The 10,208-nt window shown below is 45.0% G+C and overlaps 1 protein-coding gene across 1 annotated transcript; it reads right to left on the minus strand.

Moving 5' to 3' along the window:
• Positions 1-244: 244 nt before the first annotated feature.
• On the minus strand, positions 245-7,226 carry klf6a (Kruppel like factor 6a). The gene is made up of 4 exons (XM_070986286.1): positions 6,883-7,226; positions 4,500-5,082; positions 3,552-3,675; positions 245-2,982 (listed from the first exon to the last, which is right to left on the minus strand). The coding sequence occupies exons 1-4, from the start codon at positions 6,982-6,984 to the stop codon at positions 2,931-2,933; spliced, it is 861 nt and encodes a 286-aa protein (XP_070842387.1). The 5' UTR covers positions 6,985-7,226; the 3' UTR covers positions 245-2,930.
• Between the last annotated feature and the right edge of the window lie 2,982 nt (positions 7,227-10,208).

Below are 10,208 nucleotides of genomic sequence, written 5' to 3' on the forward strand. Positions count from 1 at the left end.
TTGGAAAGCAGTCAAGTTTCTAATTCAGTTTTGAAGTGAGGAATGTTTGATATGTACCTGCGTTCAGTCTAAGAAACTGCGTCCTCATCACTGGAGGGCAGGGTGCAGCTGAAATGCAGCCATCATCCTCAACGAGCTGCAAAGCTCCCACAGGCCATTAAAAGAGGGGGAAAAAAAAAGCTTTCACAATAATGAAGCATAACTGAGGAGAATCGACAAATGAGACAAAGGAAGCGAGCCAAAGTCAGATAAGAATTTCTTATTATTCCAATAAAAAATACATTCATACAGAAATATAACAATTTTGCAAAACAATTTCAAATAAAAATTTCATAAAGCATAAACATAACAATTTTACAAAAGTTGTTTTTTTTTTCTTTTTATACAAAGATTCAGTTGAGAACAAAGAGCTGTGTGTGTGTGTGTGTGTGTGTGTGTGTGTGTGTGAGACAGAAGAGTCGGGGCGTAGTGGGATGAAAGATGATGAAAAGTGTAAAAGATGCGAGCAAACATGGGGCTTAATCAAGGCTCAATTACCACTTGAACGGTATTGGCTGCCGTTTTCACAGAATGGATGTTCCCTTCCTTTGCCCACAAAAGGCGCTGCCAGCACTCCAAAATCTATCGCAGCAAGCAGTTTCAAGTTTGTACTCATCCCGTCGCCTTCGCCCGCTGATCTGAAATCCATAAGTCGTAGCATGCCGCGGTGCAACGTGCTGCAACATCGAATTCCTACAGCAAGGTCGCTGATCTGAAGCGGGAGGCACAGATCACTTTGTCCTGGAACAGTAATAAGAATGATCCCTGTACTTATCACGGCCTCCACCTTTTTGCTGTGCATCCATCTCCCTCCAACTCCAATAATGATCGAACCAATAGATTCGCCTTTAAGGGAGATACTGTCTTTTTTTGGACAAATTTCCATGTGCAGCGTCAACGCTTGATCTGTATCTCCTCCCGAGAGCCCCCCCACCCCCTCGCTCACTCCTGTGGTTTTCATAATACTGTTGCAGCTTGGCTAAAACAACGCGCCCCCAGACAGGTCAATAACCAACCTACACAGTCAGCAGTCTGTGACAGATTCCACGCCAACAAAGCCTTTAGCAATTCATTACGGAGAGGCAGTACAAGGCGAGGCCTGTCCGACTGCAGCCTGTTAATTACAATAAATCTTTAGCTTTTTCTTCACTCCAACTTGCTGGGATCGGGGAGGGCAGGCAGGAGAGGATGGGGTTGGTGATGGTGGGGAGGGAGACGGGAAAAGGAGCTGAATGAACTGCACGTGAAAAACTGTTTTTGTTCGCCTCGTCTGGTTGTTTTGTACCTTTGAGCTGTGTGTGATGAACTTGAGTACATACTACACAGTAGTTAAGGTCTTTAATAAATGAATTTAAGTGCTCTAAACATACAGCATTTGGCTTGTTAACATGTTCTGCCTTAATTGAACGTGATATGCATCAATTACACTGGTGCTCTGATTCAAACACAGAAAGAGTGAAGGTACTTTTGGGAACATTAAAATCTTAAAAGCACAGTTAAGCATCAGAATTGAGGCGGAGAACCTTCGTTGTACACAAAGAGGTGCGAGTTCATTTGCAACTGAGCCTTGATCAAGCTTGTTAAATCACCCATACAACAAACGTGACTTCCCGAGGGAGCAAAACCGCCACTGCCACGGGGCTGAGTCACTTGCATAAGGCACCATTAAGGTCAACAGTGCATTATTAGATAGAAAAGAAAGTACAAAAAATCAAAATTACTCCTCAAAGGCATAGGATGAATGAGAAAATGAATAAGCAGTGGTGAAATCTCCAGCCAGATGAGAAACCAGAATGAAGGAAGTGGATGAAGTCGTAAAAATAAAAGAGGAAATCATCAAGGCTTTATGTACAACATTGTAACATTTAACCGTTCGCACTTTAGCTGCACTTTTATTGAAACTATTTGCAGTCCTGATTACAGTGGAAACATGAAATGAACAAACCCTAGAACCATGCAACACCTGTCTATGATACTGAAGTTATAGTATAGTTGTGTTATACCTCTAAGCACACAGCTTATACAATTGGACTACAAATGAGCTTTGTAGCTTGTAAAAAAATAATAAACCAGGCTACATAACACATTGCACATTTAGTAGCTGCACCAAAAACACCAAAAAAAGCTCCTGTCATACAGTGACCAGGGGGAGTTTTGGTCCCTGGGTCACTGACCAGAAGACGCGTCCACCTTCTTTCTCTGGTCGAACCCAAGGCCTCAAAACCTTCAGAGAACCCCCCCAGTCTGGGTGCCAGACAGACAGGCAGGACCTTCCATCCTGCCCCATCCTCACACTGCCACCAGGGAAACACAAGTGGAACGCTTCCCCCAGAAACCCATTCAGTCCACAGCAACATTGGTACCAGCCCCGCACCATCCATCAATCCATCCCTTCTCCCCCCTCCCAAAAAAAATCTTCTTCTCTCTTCCCAGGGGGCCAGTCAACCAATCTCAGACATTCACAGTGCACACATGCTCACCTCAGACAGTTTTGTAAAGTACCAGTGTATCTGCTGTCCGGGAGATGTCCCCAAAACATCATGCACCATACATACACATCATTCACTCTTTTTGTTTGTGTCTTTTATCTTTTTTTTGTCTTTTTTTTGTGTGTGTGTAAGTCCTTCTCAATCAAAAAGATTTCTTCCCCATCCATGATTTTGTCCTCTTGTTGCAACAGACAACCTTCAGAGCGCCTTTCTCCAAAGAGAGGTCCCGGAGGCACTGGGTTTCAGTATGGTGCAAAACGGCATGCTTTGGCTGGAACACACTCCCGCCACTCTGCTCTGGGACAGTTCAACCAAGAGACTGGTCGGGAGACGGCGTTTGTTTTTCTTTTTCTTTTAGAACTTTCCCATTCGCTGCGTTGCTTGGTTGGTGCTTGCCCCGTTTTAGATGTGCCTCTTCATGTGAAGAGCCAGATGGTCAGACCTGGAGAAACATCTGGGGACGGGAGGGGAAGAGGAAGTCAATAACAATGCAAAGAAATGGACCTCTGGTGAGCGAGACACGCTTTGGAGAATTAATCAAACAGGTTTTTGCAGGAAGCTTTTGTGCAGCTGTGGCTTTTAAATATTAATGGTTCAAAAGATAAGAAGAAATCTAGATCACAAGCTTTGTCAGTTCATGTGAATTACTAACAATACCAACAAATTCCTACTGAGAACAAGGCGATGTTTTTGATTGTGATCAAGATACATATTAACTGTAGCTTTTGAATTTCTAGTTGCTCATCAGCTGACATTATACCAATGCCATATATGTCCAAAAAGCTGATACTGGCACATATATGAGCCTGGGCAATTTATTGGTCTTGTTTTACAGCTTTAGTTATCTGATTAAAGTCCATCAGTGCTTCAGATCTTTACAGACGTACATCCTTATCTGAATGATGCAACAAAGGTAGATCCCATCAACAAAAGTGCACGTCACCAGTGCATACTCCAGCCACCTGTGACAGGGACTTATCGACAGCCTGCTGACGGCATTTGCTGAGAAATGTCCTGGCTTACCTGTCACAGTGACTGCATTTAAATGGCTTTGCCCCAGTGTGCTTCCTGAAGTGTCTGGTCAGCTCGTCGCTTCGTGCAAAACGCCACTCGCAGCCCTCCCATGAACACCTGTATGGTTTCTCACCTGCAGGACAAACAAGAAGACTATTACTTCAACTGACCACAAACACAAACCCGCTGTTTTCCTGCTCAGGCGCCGATTGGTCGACTCTGTGCTGTTGTTATTCAAATATGGTCCGATCAATCAGGCCCGAGGCCAGGCCGCATGACACGGGTGCCGGCAAGCCAAGACCCAGATTCCGCTGAACCTGTTGGACCGCTGGTTGTGTTTTGATGCGACCTGCGACATGCTACGAATGCTGGGAGCGATGCTGTGCAGCTGAATATGAGCAGCGCATTAAATGAAAAAAAGCCACACGTGCAATTTCACACTGCTAATCAAAAATAAGAAAGGCTCAAATGACCATTCAAAGCCTTCCAACCCAGTGGCCCCTGGCTCCCCGCCCATTCACCCCTTTCCCATGGTGAAACTCAATCTGTTTTGAAGTCCTTTTATCTCCCATGTGCAACCCCTCCCCCCTCCCTCTCTCTCTCTCTCTCTCTCTGTCGCTCGCTCACTCACTGGCTCAGTCAGTCACATTCCAGATAGATTAGGTCACAGTTTAGGTATCCAGCCATGCAGAGCTAATACTCCAAGCGCTCCAGCTGAGGACATCATGCAATGTGGACCTTTAATTACGTTACACAATGGATGGACAATGCCATTAAGGTGGAAGACTGAATTAATAGCACTTTTGCCATTCACTCAATAAAAAGTGAGGTGTTTCTTTGAATGAACTGAGCAGCAGAGACGACCCGCACCCTCTCTCTTTAGCTTTCTGTTTACACACATCACACTGGTCATCACCATGCGGGCGACCTCCGCTCTGATAGGCGTTTGAGACTCACCTGTATGAGTGCGCTGGTGTGCTTTTAGGTGGGAGCTCTTCGTGTAAACCTTGCGACACCCGTTGAAGTGACACCTGTGTACTCGCCTCCTGCCGTCCGGAGACGCGTCGCCGCAGATGAGTCCCGTCTTTTCCGTGCTCTTTGCCACCCCGCCGCTCCTGATTTTGACCGGCAAGTGCAACTCGGCGTGCCTGGCGACCCAGCCGTTTGTCACGCCGCCAGCCTCCGAGTTGGCCTCCGGAGAGGACGGGGGAGTGCTAATGACAGAGGGGCTAAAAGGTCCAGAGCCAACCAAGACAGAGCCCAGAGGGTTGGAGGTAAAGCTGTGTGTGGGCGAGAGCTCCTCAGAACTGTCTGAAGCTTCGCTGCTGGCGTCAGAATTCACGCTGTTGGTGTCCAAGATTTGGCTGTCCTGATTGTCCTCCTCGTGGGCCGGGGGCAGCTTTGGGTCAGACTCGGCCTTGGCCTTGTCCCCGCAGGCCAAGATCAACTTGCTCCAAAGGTCCTCCTGGCCGTCGAACTTGAGGTCAGATGTGGAGACGTAAGGCTCGCTCTGTAGATAGCGCTCCAACTCCAAGCATGTCTGGTCGAACAAGAAAACACAGTCAGAATAAATGAACTGAAACAGCATCCCTGAAGAGGGGAGGTTCATTCACTCCAGCAGAATGCATGTGTGGGGAATCCTTTTAAATGATGCATGTGCACAAGCCCTAAAATGCCTGATGTGGTGGAATACTTGTTAAATGCTTACAGCAGGAAATTGTAGCTATCCCTGCACTTATCTTTACCGCAGATATCAGGCTCAGGCTAATTATAATGATCAGGTTTACATATGAGAGCTATAAAGATTAGTCAGTTAATCATTTCAGTCAGTTTTCAAGCAAAAATGCAGTTTCCAGCTTCTCAAACATGCTGATTTTCTGCCTGTCTGCATCATATATCACGATGATTTAAAAGTGTTTTGGTTTTGGACTGTTTTTCCAGATCAAACAAGCACATTAAGCACACCACCTTGGGCTGTGGGAAGTTGTGATGAGTGCTTTTCACCATTTCTAGATGTTTCATAGACTAGCTGATCATTGAATCAGTCATTAGTTGCAGCCCTATTAGACATATTCACAGCGAACATCAGCATGTCATGATCCTAAACTCATTGATTAATGGTTAACCTGGCCAAACTCAGTCTGCCTAACTTCATCAAACCTCGTGCCCAACATCACAACACTGTTCGTGCTTGAGCTGTCATCCCTCTGAACTCCAACTCTCCTGCACCTGAGCGCAGCCCAACAGTAAACGTGCATTGTCATTTCAGCCCTCGAATGACTCACTGAGCAAATTTAGAGTCCTTTTAAGGAAGCTGCTCACCCCCCCCCCCCCCCACCCCCCCCCCCCCCACACACACACACACACCCACCAGCCATTCAGCTGCTTTTCCTCATGCGTACCTCTGACATGCAATCACATCCTTCCTCACTGTCAGACACTCAAGCTCATGGGCCGTAAAAGACATTGGCTACAATTGACTTCAGAGGCCATTAAAAGTTAAAAAAGCAGGGGCCCGTCTTTAGGAGGTGCTCAGAGCCAGCAGGCTTGACGAGGCAGATGTAGAATAAATATTTCCTCCAGGCTTCTGCAGCCTTACACGATATTTTCCAGCTGTGCTGGTGTCTACTCATGCCAGCAGGAATTGGCCACAGCTGACATGTGATAGTGTCATGTTGTGGAGGCCATTCAAATCGAAGGATGCAAATTGCTGTTTGAGATGAACAAGTGTTATAGAGCAGAGCAGGGTGAGGATATTAAAATCTGATATATTTGCACATCTAAAGATCAGAATGGAGGAGTTCTAAAACACACTGAATCACCTCATAAACACAGTCTGAAACGTTCAGATCTACAGAGCTGATCCCGAGCCAACACGCTGCATCTGATTCTGAATGAACTGCTGACTGCCTTGAAAATCGACTTCCTCCTGCACCGGCTGGGACGCTTGTGTTCGGGGAGAAAACAGCTCTCCTGCCCCGAAACCATCCTGCTCACACAGCAGAGCAGCAGAGCACCAGCACGCTGCTGCTGCTGCTGCTGCTGGAGTTATTCTGTCCCCATTCACCTCCAGCTGTCAGACTGACACACTGATCCACTTCAGCCTGCCAAAAAACTTCAGAACCACACCGATCGTGAAATAGCATGTCAGGTGAACGGACGGGCGCCGTCTAATCACCGGGCACCTGCCTTCACCGCCGCTACGCCAGGATTTTTAACTTGTGGAGCGCACTGAACGCCGCCGTATAGCCCATTAAGAGACGCGTGCTCAGTTCCGCTCCGCCACACAAGCTCAGACACTGACTCAGCCTACAAAATAGTTGATAGTAGATATATTCACCTGCTGCCAGTACTCCTCCAGAGACGGTAAGGCTGAGAAATAGCCCGTGTCGTGAACTATTTGAAGTTCTTGAAAGATGCTGCACATGGGTAGAACATCCATTTTTTCCAGAGCTTAGTTTCAAATAAAAAGCTATTTAGCTGCACTTAAATATCTTTTTTTTCTCAGGTAGAAAAACACCCCGTGAGAGGAATAAGAGCGGTCCGAAGCAGAAGAAGAAATGTTGTGAGCAGCAGACGAGCGTCCGTCCGTCAGTCCCCCCCTTCTTCTCTCGCTTGTGTTAAGGTGTTTGCAAACACTGCGCCGGACTAGATGGGGAACAACTGCGCTCTGCAAACTTCCCTATTCAAACCTCGAAGCCCGCCCCCCCTCCTTCCTCGCGGCAGGATTACGCCTGCAGGGTATCAGCCAATCAGCGATGAGCAGCGTAAGGGACTGCAAATGATATCACAGCCGGCCAATCGCGGCCGGCCTCAGACTTAATTCGGTTCCTTCGCCGTTTTAATTGGTGCGTTTAACTCCAAGCGGCTGGCCGCTGATTGGCTGGTTATTTATAGGCATGTATATAAGCCGCTGATGTTCTCTCTCTGTGTAGTCTTTTCTGTTCGCGACGTGTTTCGCCACAGACAGCGTATGTGAGCCGAAACAGTTTTATTCCTCTTCAGTGGAAAACAGCAAAGTGTGTCTCTGTGTGACTTTGTCACAAGCAGCATTTGCAACACTGCTGTTGAAGGGGGGAGAGTTCACGAGGCTGTAACTGTGGTGAAGTGCACGTGTTGACATCGGCCACTAAAAGCGAATACATGTCTTGGGACACTGTGACTAATGGATGGCAGAATATTATTGAGTTATCAGCACGCACGAGTTAGAGGAAACATTAGTCCTCACTTCTCCTCTCTGACTGAGTTAATATAGACTTCTGCTTTATTACTGAAAGGCTGAAAAGTACAACATCAAAGTTGCACTCTGTCTTAAGTAGAGATTTGACAAGTGCAGTGTGTCATTAGTTAAAAAAAGCTCCTTTTTTCCACCCTAATTTGCACTTAAAAGAGCATACATTTGAATTAATATTCAAAAGCAGCTCCCCAAAGTTAAAGAATTTGTTTTACCCCAGTTTAGTTATTATGATACATGGAAAAAAATCCTGTATATTTTAACACACAAATTATTCCCAGAAACAATTTAGAGCAGTATAATGAATCCACATGTGCAATTTTAGCAGTGACTTCACCAGACGCATCAGGACAGTGGTTCCCAACCCCGTCGACAAGAGCTGAAAGAGCACAACTAAAAAGTGATTTTTCCTAATCAAAGTGTTTCACCACAGGGCTTTGCATTGTTTGCATTATTTCCACGTCTTACAATGTTTGTACAAATCTTGGCTTTAACATAAAAAACTGACCCGGTGCCTTCTTCTCTAGGCTACACCCTATTATTATACCTTTCTACATTATTTAAGTGTTACTCCATCACCCCTCACATTCAGATTCTTGATTTCTAATGAAGGCAGAATGGGTTTCGACTGGTTTCTTGATGTTTGTTTCAAAGATGTAACTCTGGTGATACAATATAGATACTGGTCTATTCCTGGAGTTGGTTCAGGTGATGTTATACCAAAAAGTCATGTGTTATACATGATACATTTTGATTTTCATAGTTAAGGTTGTTGATAGGTTTTCAGTATTGGGCAGAAAAAGAAAACATGAGTGGTTTGCATAATTTTTTCCATGGCTTCTCCTTTAGTCTGACTTCATCGGACTAATGCTAAATTTAGTATCCACTATTTCATAACAAGAAATAGAGAAAAGTGAAAAATGAACTTCCTCTTTAAAAAAAAAATCTTTCTCCCTCAGTTTCAGAAGTTTGAAACCACTTTATTAGGAAATGAAAATCAAAGCCAAAGTTAGGGAAGTTTTGTACTTAGAGTTGTTGGAATTTGAGTCAAATCTTAGAGGTTAAATGAAAGTTAAATCCAAAAACTGGACTCTTACATTGTACACTTTTACATTTATCAACATAAACACATGAAGATTTCCACTATAGCTAAATTCTAACTTCCATAAGTCCGCTGTTGTCTGTCCCCAGCTGTATTTCTTCATGAATGCCTCTTCATTCCAGTAGCATTCCATCACATATTTGGCAATGGCATCACGTCATCCCAACTTATTCTTATCATTTCCTCTTTGCAGCAGAACTCTCGTGCCACAGAGGCGTCTGTTCCTGCAGCTATTGCATAAGTTTGCAGCATTAAGCCGCACCACAACCTGGCACGGCAACGCCTGATGAGATAAACAACATTTCCACACAGGAGCCACATTGTCTTCCAAGTGGCAGTATTTTCTGTTGCTGGCCCGAGTAGACGACTGAGCATCCTTTGTGCTGCTCTCAACTGTGAGGCCATATTTGTCACCCATAGCATCTGATTCAGTCATATGGTGATGGGATGTCTTGTGAAGCCTGGAGCTGGCCTCAGTCACCCTCCAAAGGAATTCCACTTTTATGTTACTAATGGGGCTATTCATTATGTCCCTCTAGAACTCAGTGGACACTTTGCTTTGAAGCAAAATCTCACTGAGTTCATGTCCATTTGCAAGAGCTGCTAAAACGTCTTTTGTCACCACATTAAATGTAACAGAATGCACAGTTTATCATTGCACAAGAACATGCGCACTCATTATCCATGCGTTTCCAAAGTTGCCCAGGCTTGCGCTGTATGTGTTTCATGAATAACAGAGTATGCTGTCGGGTCCCGCTGGAGCATTAGTGGGCAGATATGCAGTAATCACTTCCTTTAGAAGGCCTGTTAGATGAAGCATTTAGAGAATGCACGGGGTCCTGCATGGCAGCTTTTATCTTGGAAGGCCAGGTCCGCAGCTTTATCATCGTTATGTAATCTCAGCCCAGCCAGTAGCCACAGGAAAGAGCAATTACAGGATGACCCATTTTAATGCATCACTGTCAACCCAATTAGTGAGTTGTTCAAAGGGGTTTTTCTGGGTAACCTGGGTGCACTCGACACCCACTCTTGTATGGTTTTCTACAATGTGTATAAGTATAAGGACATTTCTCCAATCATCATCCTCGACCGACGTCACACACAATCTAGAACTGAAATGACTATTGGGACTATTTGGACAATCATTTAATCATTTCAATCACTTCATTAAACAAAAATGTCAAACGTGACATTTCCACCTCGCCAAATTTGACGTTTTGTTGACTTCATCTGTCTCACATGATAGTAAACTGAATGTCTTTGAAGACATCACCCCAGGCTCTAGAACATTCTGCAGTCCAATGACTAATCAATTAATTGAGGAAATAAC

Source organism: Chaetodon trifascialis, chromosome 18 (genome assembly GCF_039877785.1).
Source record: "Chaetodon trifascialis isolate fChaTrf1 chromosome 18, fChaTrf1.hap1, whole genome shotgun sequence".
NCBI lineage: Eukaryota > Metazoa > Chordata > Actinopteri > Chaetodontiformes > Chaetodontidae > Chaetodon > Chaetodon trifascialis.

Excerpts from the sequence above, each read along its gene's own strand:
- klf6a (XM_070986286.1), bottom strand. The coding sequence starts at position 6,984 with ATGGATGTTCTACCCATGTGCAGCATCTTTCAAGAACTTCAAATAGTT. Across the intron at positions 3,676-4,499 it reads ACACCAGCGCACTCATACAG|GTGAGAAACCATACAGGTGT; the intron begins GTGAGTCTCAAA and ends TTTGTCCTGCAG. Across the intron at positions 2,983-3,551 it reads AAATGCAGTCACTGTGACAG|ATGTTTCTCCAGGTCTGACC; the intron begins GTAAGCCAGGAC and ends TCCCGTCCCCAG.